This window comes from Mytilus edulis, chromosome 1 (assembly GCF_963676685.1).
Source record: "Mytilus edulis chromosome 1, xbMytEdul2.2, whole genome shotgun sequence".
Taxonomy (NCBI): Eukaryota; Metazoa; Mollusca; class Bivalvia; order Mytilida; family Mytilidae; genus Mytilus; species Mytilus edulis.
In genome coordinates this window covers 120,675,806-120,690,141 of record NC_092344.1, presented here as the reverse complement: position 1 = coordinate 120,690,141, position 14,336 = coordinate 120,675,806, and the positions used below count along the sequence as shown (strand labels likewise).

The 14,336-nt window shown below is 31.3% G+C and overlaps 1 protein-coding gene across 2 annotated transcripts in view; it reads left to right on the top strand.

Annotated features, from left to right (window-relative positions):
• The window catches only part of LOC139503807 (dedicator of cytokinesis protein 7-like), a 60,349-nt gene that overhangs the window by 13,475 nt on the left and 32,538 nt on the right, over positions 1-14,336 (top strand). For both annotated transcript variants that reach the window (XM_071293747.1, XM_071293739.1), the window contains exons 11-23: positions 969-1,149; positions 1,705-1,904; positions 3,982-4,075; positions 4,817-4,979; positions 5,318-5,435; positions 5,636-5,706; positions 7,322-7,466; positions 7,898-7,999; positions 8,976-9,062; positions 9,440-9,656; positions 10,891-11,049; positions 13,546-13,713; positions 13,946-14,028. In XM_071293747.1, the coding sequence (XP_071149848.1) occupies positions 969-1,149; positions 1,705-1,904; positions 3,982-4,075; positions 4,817-4,979; positions 5,318-5,435; positions 5,636-5,706; positions 7,322-7,466; positions 7,898-7,999; positions 8,976-9,062; positions 9,440-9,656; positions 10,891-11,049; positions 13,546-13,713; positions 13,946-14,028 (1,788 nt within the window). The remainder of the gene's footprint in view (positions 1-968; positions 1,150-1,704; positions 1,905-3,981; positions 4,076-4,816; positions 4,980-5,317; positions 5,436-5,635; positions 5,707-7,321; positions 7,467-7,897; positions 8,000-8,975; positions 9,063-9,439; positions 9,657-10,890; positions 11,050-13,545; positions 13,714-13,945; positions 14,029-14,336) is intronic.

Below are 14,336 nucleotides of genomic sequence, written 5' to 3'. Positions count from 1 at the left end.
AATACTGTACCAAAGGGGCAATCAAAAGAGGACAGACAGTACCATATCCAGAAATCAACGCCACTTTGCTTATTTGAATATTATACTAAAGAAATCGGATACGGGTCACGGAAATTACATTAAAATGATAGGGAATTTTGAAAAAATGTCTGTTTTAATTTTAATTTAAGTGATAGACAGGTTGCCGGGGCAGAAAATAAATATACACAACAATATACACCATTTAAACGAAACATAATGACTGTTGTTGCAAAAATACAGGTTCCTGAGCTATTTTAAAAATCGAAGCGAGAGGCTTTTAACATTGCAGTGTAAAATACAGGCTAAAATGGCTGAAACGTCAAATTTGCAAACTTCGTGTTGAAAATTGGCTACTAAGGTCATTACAAAAACAGGTTGCCAGGGTGAAATTTGAAACTTGAACTTCCAAAGAATAAGCAAGTCCAAACCTTGTATGTGTAGTTGTTGAACTCTAGGTTCCCACGTAAAGTTAAAATGTCATTATTTCTATTTCAAGAAGAATAAACTCACGAAAGCATGAACAATTCACTAAATTAGCGTTCATTGTTTTGATTTTGACCGCCTGACAACTTTACGGAAATATCAAAGTGATTGTAAATAAGGACTCTGTGACGGGCAACTTATAATATCCGTGTTTTAAAGATTTTACTGATTTTAATGATATCAAGCCAGTCCAGTTCAAACTACTATCACGTGGTACAATTCTCATTTACATATTATGAATATTAATTAGCAAAACCACTATCAATTTCTGGCTATGCTGGGGTTGAAAGAAAAAAAGGAATAAGACAACAGTCTGCAAGACACTACACAGAAAACTATGTCCATACTTTGCACAAAAGTTTTTTGGTGATAGAATTTACATTGCATTATATATTTTTAATATGGTAATAATTGCTTACAAGTTGTTAGTTTACAGAAATTATTTTACAAATTTCTGTGTTTAGACAAAAGAAGAGAAACACAGAGGGAATGCTGCCCAGTTTTGTGATAGACTTGGTAGATACAGGATGCCATTTGCCTGGACAGCTATATATCTGATGAACATTGTAACTGGAGCTAGCAGTATGGAGAGAGAGGCATCAGTGGATAAATTTGATCAAGATCTTTCCAGAACATCTAGTCTGGGTAATTATTAGAAAGATTCCCCTTAACCTCATACATCTCTAAGACATGTCAGCCCCGTGGAAGACCATAGTTTTTTATTTGTTAATATTTTATATTACACATGTTGATTTTTTGTTAAGAATAACCTATTAACACATGTTATTAATTTAATGAAAAGAAACTATTTACACTTGTTTTTTTTTATCCACAGCTTTATAAGGATTCAGATCTTGTTCACAGACAGAAGTTTACATAATCTTTTTTTATGGACATTGTAATGAGGATTTTTATATACTGTAAATTCAGATAATATTGCAATGTTTTTATTATTGCAAAAAATGCGACAGGGTTATAATCACAATAATTTAAACTCCCATTTTGAAATTTTTTATATGAATTAAACAGGATTTTTTACAATGTCTCAAAATTTTAATTGCATTTTAGTCCAAAATTACAAAATTGCACTAATAAATTCATGCAATAATTCCTGAATTTACAGTACCCTTGTAGATTTTTATTTTACATAAATTGTATGTTATGCATTGTGTAGTAAGAATTTCTGTTTACCTTTTTCAGACAGAAGAAGTAGTTCCAGTTTACCAGGCCAATATGACAGTTTCAGGAAACGTAACCGTGAAGACAGTATTTCAAGGAGAGGGTCATTTGATAGAGGTCGTACTGGATATGAGAGGAGAGGTGGCTCACCAGATGATTATGGATCAAGTTTAGATAATTTCAAACCAGTAACATTAACTGTCTCTAGTTTCTTTAAACAGGTATGGGTATTATTGGTTTTTTAATCATAATGATTTATTTCTATAAGTTACAATGTAATGATTTATTTACAATTATTACAATGTAATGAATTATTTACAGTGTAATGATTTATTTACATGAGTTACAATGTAATATGAAGATACACATCAGTTACGATGTAATATGAAGATACACATCAGTTACAATGTAATATGAAGATACACATCAGTTACAATGTAATATGAAGATACACATCAGTTACAATGTAATATGAAGATACACATCAGTTACAATTGACATTATGAAGATACACATCAGTTACAATGTAATATGAAGATACACATCAGTTACAATGTAATATGAAGATACACATCAGTTACAATGTAATATGAAGATACACATCAGTTACAATTGACATTATGAAGAACACTTTGTATCATTGTTAGTTTGTTGATGACAGGTAGATATTGAATTGTTTTGACCATTCCTACTTAATAAGTTAACATCAGATGATTTGATACATCAATAAATTAAACCTTATGCTCATTGATAAAAAACTTTAAACTAATATTGGAAAGCATTTCTTGTTTAAAAGACTTGTATGCATATTCAGAAAAATATCTGTGTACTTTCTTATATTATTTTGAAGTTGTGCTGATGGAGTTCACTTAACTGATTTGTTCTTAAAAAGATCAATAGCCAATAAATCGTGTTATGTATAATGAAAAATTAATTGTATCAAATCACATAGAATCTGCCCAAACTAACCATATACCATTATCCTGGTGACGTATTATGGCCAATAATGACGGATTCTTACTTTTTGCAGACTAGATAGTGTTAAATTTAAAGATAAAAGTTATCCGCCCTCTTGTTTCTGTTTAGAAATTCCTTCACTTGGGCCTAAAAAAAATAATGTGTTTCCGATCACCCCTTGAAATTTTGAAGGGACGGTAGGTAGGGATTTTTTTTTTTTTTTTTATAATATTATGAAATAAGCTAAGTTATATAAAACTCAATTTCCAGTTACCAGACAAAAGTTTGGGATTTAATAGAAAGAGATTGATTACCCACTTTAAAAATCTCCCTGAGATAACTTTTAGTTTACCCCTTTTAAAATCCCCCTGAAATAACTTTTAGTTTACCCCCTTTTAAAATACCCCTGAAAAAAAAACTAAGTCCAAACCTAAAAAAAAATAGGAAATTAGCTTTTTAAACCCAATTCCCCTATTTCAGGACCAAAAGTTTGGGATTGTCAGAGAAAGAAATTGAAAAGATGTGGGGCAGATTCATTTATAGGAACATGAACCAAACATCATCCCAAACCTACAGATAGACAAATATATTATATACACTGTTCCCTGGCAGGACACTTTTTTTTGGCAAAGCATCTGTGACTTTTCATCAGAATGTCTAAAGCGTTGATTGGCTGACCAGTTTCAGATGGATTAATATCAGGTTCATTTTGAAGAAGGGTCTGGCATGAAAATTTATTAAATTTAATTCCAAAAGATTGCATTGTTCCAACAGTTTTTTGCCGGTGGCCGAGCACAAAATTTGTGTTGTGTATTTTTTTTCATCGATGTTAGACATTGGATGAATTTCATTGCTAATGTCAAAAAAGATGTTACTTTCTGTAAAATTTAGAAATATTTTTTTCTCTGCGAAATGGTCACACTTTCCGCGTTGAACATTGAATAGGACGCGTTGTGTTGCCATGTTCAAACACTGACAAACGAAAATAACTACTGCGCATGCTCCCGCATATATAATTAGCCAAGAAGATTCCACTTTCCAGTACATTCTAAAAATAAGCCTCGAGTTTAAAATTAGTGTTGTTTTCTTTTGGGGCGATAAAAAGATCGAGGGACTTAGAATTTTTTATTTTCTTTCAGAAAAAACGGTCGGTAGGTATACAAATTATTTTTTTTCCCACATCAGCTTTAAAAACTTTTGAGTCGGGGTCTGAAGGACGGTCGGTCGGGTGACTGGAAACACAACATTTTTTTTTTTAGGCCTTGGAGTTGGTGTAAAGACAATTTCTTCTGTCCATACTGTGTTAATTAGATTGAATGATAGTTAATTATATGATTTCAGGAAGGGGACAAATTGAGTGATGAAGATCTGTACAAGTTTTTGGCTGATCTCAAACGGCCATCAAGTGTGCTGAAACGAGTCAAATGTCTACCTGGTAATGCCTACTTAACATTTTCTAAATACTAAACTGGATATTTTGTGTTTTAAGTTGGAAGACTAAATCATTTTGTATAAAATTATTGATGATACTAATGATGATTTTGGCCTGAACCAGTGATTTTTTTGGTGATTTTTCTCACAATATATCCCAAAGGTACTGTATTTACTTAGAGTCTCCCCTGAAATGATTTGAACTTTCAAATTGTAATAGATTTTTTGTTATATACACTGTTTGATAGACTTTTTTCACTTATAAAAAAGTCTAACTTCAAATTCTCATTCAGTAATTAACCATAGACTAAAAAGAAGATGTGGTGTGATTGCCAATGAGACAACTGTTCACAAGAGACCAAACTGACACAGACATTAACAACTATAGGTCTCCGTACGGCCTTCAACAATGAGGAAAGCCCATACCATATAGTCAGCTATAAAAGGCCCCAATTTCATGTTAGCATTATCCCAACCCTCCTCCTAACCTGGGACAGTGGTATAACAGTACAACATAAGAACGAACTATAAAAATCAGTTGAAAAAGGCTTAACTCATCAGATGGACAAAAATACAAGTGGACATGGCCGGGTACTTGTACATCCCGACAACAAAAAGACACTAGGAACAGATTTTAGAGTACTTGTAGTTTTCTGACAGCTAGTTGAAAGCCACAAACAACCAATAAAAAAAATCATGCATCTAAGACTTATTTTTACATGGACCATTGTTTTAATTATGACAGGTACTTTGAAGTTGGACATCTCTCCCTGTCCAGAGGAACCAAGATATTCCCTAACCCCTGAACTATGGAAGGTTGAGCCTTACCCTGACGACAAGAGTCGACCAATCAAAGAAATCCTAGAGTTCCCATCACATGAAGTTTATGCCCCATTCACTATTTACAGGTACAGCATTATATATTGAATTGTTGATAACTTTAAATATGATTTGCAAAGATATGAGCATATGGTAGAATAAGAACATTAATTGATGTTTTAATATTTTATTTTTATTTTTAAAATATAAGAAAAAGTTGTAATGTTTTTATTCTATATTAAAAATAAATAGTATTTTATTTGGCCTTTTTAACTTTTTTTGATTCGAGCCTCACTGATGAGATTTTTGTAGACGAAACGCGCGTTTGGCATATATACAAAATTTAGTCCTGGTATCTATGATGAGTTTATTCAAAGAGGAAATACACTGTTCAGTTATACATTTAGGTGATTTTTTTCTATTCAAGGAATATGTTGTATGTCTATCCAAAAAGTCTCAATTTTGCAAATCGTCAAGGCTCTGCCAGAAATTTAGCAGTAAAAGTGCAGTTTATGGCAGGTGAAGAAGAAAATTGTGCCTTACCTGTGAGTATATATGTATTTATATAGTTAAGGATTGTTTATTGAGAATCATTGTCTGAAACTAATTTTAGGAAGTCATTGATAAAGAAAAAGGTAAAATTAAAAAAGTGTTATGTCTAAAAAAAGATGGTATTAGAAATTTTTTTAGAAGATTAAATGGTCTGTTATTTAAATATTTTAGTTATACATTTGATTGATTGTAGGTAATCTTTGGTAAATCAGGAGGACCAGAATTTGTAAGAGAAGCGTATACACCGGTCACGTATCATAATAAGTAAGTATTTCATAGCATTTTGGTCTTCACATTTTTATCATAGCATGTTCATTTTGGTCTTCACATTTTTATCATGGTATGCTTTTTGGTCACTTTTTGATTAGTGTTGATAATAACATTATTTAAAGAGTAAGTTTTAAAAAGGAAGTCAGTGTTGAGCAAATATAACTTAAGTGCTTACTGAATAATGCTGAATACATTGATTTGTTGAGGGTTATTGAGTTTTGTGTTCACAATTTATTAGGTTATTTAAATAAAATTGAGAAAGGAAATGGTGAATATGTCAAAGCGACAACCACCCGACCATAGAGCAAACAACAGCCGAAGGCAACCAATGGGTCTTCAATGTAGCGAGAATTCCCGCACCCGTAGGTGTCCTTCAGCTGGCCCCTAAAATATGCATAATAGTACAGTGATAATGGACGTCATACTAAACTCCGAATTATACACAAGAAACTAAAATTTAAAATCATACAAGACTAACAAAGGCCAGAGGCTCCTGACTTGGGACAGGCGCAAAATTGCGGCGGGGTTAAACATGTTTATGAGATCTCAACCCTCCCCCTATACCTCTAGCCAATGTAGAAAAGTAAAAGAATAACAATACGCACATTAAAATTCAGTTCAAGAGAAGTCCGAGTCTGATGTCAAAAGATGTAACAAAAGAAAATAAATAAAATGACAATAATACATAAATAACAACAGACTACTAGCAGTTAACTGACATGCCAGCTCCAGACCTCAATTAAACTGATTGAAAGATTATGTCTTCATCATATGAATATCAGGTACAATCCCTCCCGTTAGGGGTTTAGTATCATACTATCATAAAATATATGAGAAGAACATAACCCGTGTCATGCCAACAACTGTTTTTTTAGAAGTAAATGTGTTTAGTTCCGATGCAAAGACCCTATCAGTGAATCAATGTTAAAGCCAAAATATGCAATCTTTAATGACCTGACAACAGTATCGTAACTATATCCCCTTTTAATAAGTCTATTTAAAGGTTTTGTTAGTTTCTGAGGAGAATACTGACATTTTTGTGCTTTATAAAGAATATTTCCATAAAATTTTGGATGTGAAATACCTGAACGTATAAGATGTCTGCATGTTGAGTTATATTTACGAATTATTTCCTTATACCGGTGATAAAATTTAGTAAATGTTTTGACCAGTTTGTGATATCGAAAACCCTGGTGTAATAATTTTTCAGTAATACATAAATTTCTCTCGCTAAAATCTAATACATTGTTACATACACGAGCGAATCGTACAAGTTGAGATATATAAACACCATAAGATGGTGACAAGGGAACGTCACCATCTAAAAATGGATAATTAACAATAGGAAATGAAAAATCATCTCTTTTATCATAAATTTTTGTATTAAGCTTCCCGTTTATGATATAGATATCAAGATCGAGGAAAGGGCAGTGGTCATTGTTATCATTAGCTTTATTTAAAGTAAGTTCTACAGGATAAATTTCTTTAGTATACATACTGAAGTCGTCATTATTTAGAGCCAATATATCATCCAAATATCTAAAAGTATTGTTAAATTTTTGTATCAAATGTTGTTAAAATCTGTTTAGTTCTTTTATATAAATTGCAGGACTCCATGTTTCTATGATGAAGTCAAGATCAAACTCCCAGCCAAGCTGACAGAAGCCCACCATTTATTATTCACATTTTATCATATCAGTTGTCAGAGTAAGAAAGGTGAAGTGGGACCAGTAGAACTTCCTGTTGGTTATACAGTAAGTAAATAGTCATATTATATTATATCAGTGAAAATAGGTAAATAAGGACCAAAAGATCGAAATTATTCAATTTATTAGAATAATAAAAAATAACTTTGGGCAATAGATCTTATGATAGGGATATAGACTGTTTCATTTGACATAAATAGGGAATATCTTTCTTAAATTTCAAGATTTATAGTCTAAATAATCAATGCCCATATTTACTTGCTAGAGTTTGATATTTAAACATTTATCAAGGAACAAAGGCAATTTTTTGACATTGTTATGGTACATGTCAAAAAGACCTTGATCTAAATGTTCTGCTTTTGGTATTCTGGACATCTTTGATTTCAGTGGTTGGTTAACATATATTTGCTGGAAATAACTGATACTTAATCATGTATACAACAAATCTATAATCCTAATCAGTTATTTTGTCTTTACAGTGGTTGCCATTGTGTAGAAATAGCAAACTTTTGACAGGAGAGTTCAATCTTCACGTGTCTATTGACAGACTACCAGCTCATTACCACAACTTGTACCCAGATGTAAGTTTATATACACGTTTTCTATTAATTAAAAATGACTGTTTTTAAAACAACATAAAGAGCTTAATATTGTGTATGCTTGTTTATTAGTTTTGAAGCACAGCACTTCATTGATACACATATCGTAAAATTGAGAATGAAAATGTATCAAAGAGACAACAATCTGACCATATAGCAAAAATAGCCAAAGGCCACCAATGGGGCTTTAATACAGCAAGAAAATCCTCCATCTGGAGGCTGGCTTCAACTGACCCCTTAAAATAAATGTGTACTTGTTCAGTGAAAATGAATGTCACCATGTAAATTAACCAAAATTTAAAAAAAAACCATACAAGACGAACAAAGGTTAGAGGCTCCTGTGGTATTAAATGTGGCAGGGTTAAACATGTTTTCTGAGATCGCAAACCTCACCCTATACCTCCAGCCAATGTAGAGTAAACAAACACACAGTTAAACTAAGTTCAAAAGAAGTCTGAGTTTGATGTCAGAATAGGTAACAGAAAAAACTAAAGTAAGTGACAATGATACATAAATTAAGATTCTGATGATGTACCCTACAAGCTTTACAAGTATTGGATGTTTTATGACGATGATAATCCTTGATAAGGACCTTATGTAACTAATTGAACTATGAAGATGTGGTATGATTTATCTACCAGAGACTAAATAACAAAAAAATTAGCAATTATTAGTCACTGTATGACCTTCATCAATGTACAAAATTCATACTGCATAGCAAGCTATGAAAGGTCATAAAATTGAAAATGTTTTTTATGTACAAAACAAACAAAAATATGATAAACAACAATCACACTATTACAAGCTCCTGACTTGGGATAGGCATATACAGAATATGGTGGGATGAAACATTAATTGGTTTTCATTTCATGTTTTGCCTTTTAAATGTTTGTTACAAAACATTTATCAAAAAACTTAATTGAATGATCTTATATAAATTGATCAATTGTTTTTACAGCCACATTTGCCCTCTATGAAGTGGGTTGATAATCACAAAGGAGTATTTAACATTGCTATCCAGGCTGTATCATCCATTCATACACAGGTACTTATATAAAGATCATTTTTTGACAGCAGGATCCTTATTTATCATCTTGGTCAACATTAGAATGTAGGATTCTTGTTAAATTTATGAGTTTATGGACAATATTGTGTACATACATCATATTTTATCATATTTTTGTCTCCTGCATAGAGTATACTTTTCTAGCTGTGTATTTTTACATTTTTTTGGTGATCGTTCTAAGCTTAGTCACAAAATTCTTTTTATTATTGACCATAAGGATTTTAATGATTTGTAAATTTTACTACATTTGTAATATTTTAGGATGATAATCTGGTTTATTTTTCATTTCACAAAGTACCTTTTATTATTTATGTACAATGAATATTTGAATCATATAAAGTAAATGAATATTGTAGGATGACAATTTGGAGAAGTTTCTCAATTTGTCCAGACATGCACAAGAACAGAAACTACCCATGATGAAAACTGAACTACAATTTGAAAATGATCTGAAAATGAGCCTTATAGACCTACAGAGAGTCAGAGGAGAAAATCTTATACAATTTCTACCATTGGTATTGGATAAATTGATTCTATTAAATGTTCGTCCACCTGTCTTAGGTGGCCAGTCAGGTAAATACTGAAACATGAAATTATTGATTAACTTGACTCTGGTAACTGTCTGTTTACCTGTCATAGAATAACTAGATACCAATGTCATAGTAGTACTCTTAATAATTGTCTACTTGTCAAATAGCAAGAGAGGCAGGGGAGATAATTTGATGGGTTTAGCTTATGCTGCTAGATACTGCTATAGATTTATGATAAAACTATTCTGCTGAGTGACCAAGATTATATTAAAAAGATACTAAAATCACTGGAAATCAAAGCTCAAGTGGATAAATATAGATTCCACAACTGCAACAAGTGTATTACAATATTTCTCCACTCCAGACAGTTAAATTTTAATATTTAAAGCGTGAGGCTTGCCAAGCTTTTTAAATAATTAATATTTAACTGTTGAGAGTGGAGAAATATCGTAATACACGAGTAGCAGTGATGGAGTCTGTTTCTCTAATGATTTTTATTCTTCCTTTTCAAAGATTTGAGGAAATTTATGTACTTTTAATGTGACGTCATCAGGCATGGTCGCCTTGCCCCTTTTTCATGATGTCACATTAAGAAAATTCAGAAGAAAACAAGAAAATTTGACGTCACAATTAAATTTCAACCAATCATTTGCTGAGAACAAATTTTTCACTAGAGATTAGAAATATTTTTCTCACACCAGTCAGGAAATGTGAAAATAGCATGAAAATTAGAGAATACAGAATATAGAATATTCATTGTTCCTATGAAAAGCCCTTGATCAGCAGCATGACAAGCAAAAAAAAACAGACCTTACAAGAGTAACACTAAGAAATACAAGACCAAGAAAAAACACATATGTCATACATAATTAGTCATGGAGAATCATAACAAGATTTAGTGGAATGAACTTTAAAATATTTGAATGATATCAAATTCAATCAAAACACAAAATATCTTTTGTAATTTCTGATAGAAGGAAAAAAAACCTGAATGAAATCCATGCACATTATACATGTTTATTCTGTATAGTAAATAAAACGACTTTGAATATTTGATGCTTTTGACCCTGTTAACCCTGTTGTAGAAGCTGTTTCATAATTTATTAGTTACATTAGGACATCTTTGTGAGTGTTGTTAAGAATTAACATAAGTTGTACATGTTCAAATACATTATTATCTTTATTGTTTTTAAAGGAAAAAACCAGAACATGCCTTTTGATATAGGGCCTTTGTTTTAAAGAAAGTCGTTAATCATAAAGATGATTTTATTTTACAGTAAACATAGGCCAGCCAGCCTTTGAATCCATGGCCAATGTTGTAAAGAAAGTACATGAGCTTCTGGAGGATAGGAATGATCACAATGGAAGGAATGCTCTGTTAGCTTCTTATATCCATTATACATGTTCTCTTCCTCACCCAGGGCTTGTTCATCAATGTAAGTCTTAACAAAACTGGTTTAACATCAGGTTAAATAAAAAAAAATCTTTATTAAAACATTAAAGTATTGAAATTTAATTGAAAAAAAAGGTGAAAATACATTAACTTGGTTTGATTTTAGGTGGAAAGTTTAACCATATGTTAACATGAAGTTGTTGGTATCCAATGACACATCAAGTGAGCGTCTAACTGAAGAAAAACTTTATGTATTTCATAAAAGTAAAATAATTGATCTCAGCATATAATATCCCCTTTTTGTGTTTAAAAATATGCCCTTTATCAGAAGGTCATATTTTATTTTTGGTTATTTTATTTTAGAGGTTTAGTATGCATTTGTAAATAAAATTACCATGTTTTCAGGTAATCTAAATAATATTGTTGTCAATCTTTACAATAATGTAAATTTTTGTGTGATGGCTTGTCTGTCATTTTTAAGAAAACAAAAATTAAGTACAGAAAGAGAAATCAATATTTTTGTTTGTTAATTTATGGTAGAATTTAAGATTTTTATGTAGACTGCTTTATTTGTTGACAGCTATGCAAAGTAAGTTGACCCTAGTTGAAACCTCTATGTATACCCACACATGTGCATGTAAGACAGGGTGGATTTCTTTCTGAATATGTAAATATTATTATAGCTGAAAAAAACAAGATGAAAATATTTGTTTCTTTAACATAATAGTTTCTTTTTAATATCAATTTTTAAACCTGTTAAAAATGACCAGAAGAGCAATTTAAATGTAATCAGATGAAAACATGATAAATACATTTTGTGGGTTTCATATCGACCTCGTAGGAATTATTTTCTTTTTGTTATTAGAATACCTAAGTCATATACATTTCACATGGACTTTTTCTGAGATAAACAATTCACAGCCATGTTAGGGGTCATCCATAATTGTCAACCATTTTCCAAAGTGTACAAAACATACACTTTTTCAAACCTCCCACCCTCCCTCATAAAGTGTAAATCAACAATTTTCAGATTTCAAGACAAGAATCAATCATTCTTAATAAAAAGAAAATCCTGTCCATTATAGTTTAGTTTTATATAGAAATATGCAATGAAAGTAAACTGAAACATATCTGACTGTTTTATTTTTATTTTTGAAAAAAGCGTACAGTAAAAATGTTGATTCCCTCCCTCCCCCACATTTTGTATACTTTGGAAAATGGTTGACAATTATCAATAACCCCTTACCTCAATAGCAAAAGGAAATAATACATTTAGATTAGCTGGTTAGATGTCCGCCATACAAAATTATATAAAATAATGAATATGCATGAAATGTTTATGTCTAAATTGGCAAGGTATTGGCTTCTGAACTGCTAGCTTTATGTGGTACATGTACCAGTTATTAAGTGTATGCAGGTATTATCAGGTAGTGCAGCTAAGATTAAGCAATACAAAAAATTACAATATAGAGTACTGCAAATAAACATTGGAAAATCTTCTTACGAAAAGAGTGCAAAGGTCATGTGGCCACACTTTATAGCACCCAAGTCTAGAATGATTGTGAGTTAATTAAAGTCATGACATCATTAATAAAAACAAAACAAAAAATATTGAAACTGTCCCATTAGTGAAAGATACCTGTCTTGGGACAGTTTACTAGAATATTTGAAACTGATATTTGAATCCATTTTGTTTTCCTAGATTATTTATTTTTCAAAAAGCCAATAGGCCTCTGGCCTCATGGGAAATCATTAATTTAAACACATTTATCTATGAAATAGAAAGGTGATATTAATTTCCCTCTTAATGATACCATACACTACCTTAAACTTGATTCTAGCTTCACAAAATGCTATTTAGAGAGTATCCTTTTAACAGTACATGCTAGATTATTTTGGCACACTAAAAAGCAAATTATCAATTCAAGGAGATATCTTAAAATTAATTCATTTCAAGATAATTTTAATAAGTTTCAGTGAATTGTAAAGAGAGGATATATGCATAGATGTTATATTATATACAAGAACTGCTTATTTTTTATGCATTTTGAACATGTCGATAGATGACAAATTAGAATAAATTGACAGACACCCTCCTGAAAATGTGCCTTTACCTGTATTATTTATTCCTCTGCATTTAAATCTATCAAACTGTCATTTTATCACATATTTATCTACATGTTCTGATGGTTGATATAAATAACTTGATTTGACACTCTCTTGAACGATCATTTGTTTTCAAAAATGTTTCTTTACTCATCTCATTTCTGCATATTAAACAAAGCAAACCTTGTTATAATTGTTTTATTTTATTAATCAAGCTTGATCTTTATACTTTGTGTTTCTTCTCTATAAGTGAAAGCTTGATCTTAATACTTTTTGTTAAAATGTACATGTTAGTTATGTTTGGTCAGTATTGGGTTTTTAATATGATAAAACCAGCTGTTTTCATTGTTTGATAAGTCAGACTTATGGAATTTATTTCTAATGGAATTTATTTCTAGTGGAAACTATACAGAAATATATTTATTTATTTCAGCTTCATCTATAAATTTTGCCAGTCTAGCCAATGCTTCTGGTTATAATACCCTGGGGAGACCTTCATCTTTACCTCTTAGTCGACAGAATTACCAGAGGTCTACCAGTAACCCTGACCTAGCAGGCAGTACTCCAACGTCACCTGATGCTGAAGTGGGCAATTTCTTGGGTAAGTATAAATAACCAAAAATCTACAGTAACACCTTTACATAGCAGGCAGTTCTGCTACATCTCCTGATGCTAAAGTAGGCAAGCTTCAGTATTTAAAATTATGCCTGATAGACAAATATTTACAGATACTTAAATGACGATGTTTTCTTAACCTATCAGATGGAAATGTCTCACCATCATGCAGGAGTCTGTAATACAGAATTTTCATTTACAATATATATATTATTTAGGTCGTTATATGGACAGAGGAGGAAGTATGCGTGGAGAAGAATTAGCTCAGCAAATGTTTGGAGCCAGAACTGCTGCCAAAAAGGTAGGAAATGCATAAGTTATGAGAATAATGATTTTGTCATTTAGTTGAATTAATTCTACAGTATTTTAAAGCCCCTGCATCAGTGGAATGGGCATTAGGTATTACTGTTGTCCATCTGTTCCTACATAAGTATGTCCCAAAATTAGTTTTCGTTCTGTAACTTCTGTTTACCTTATCCAAATATAATAAAAAACTTATATACAATGCTTATCACTACAAAACTCCAGATCAAGCTTGAATTTGGGTGGTTTCTCTTTTACTGTTCTTTAGTTATGTTCTTTGATAATGCTGTATGCAAGCTTGGAACA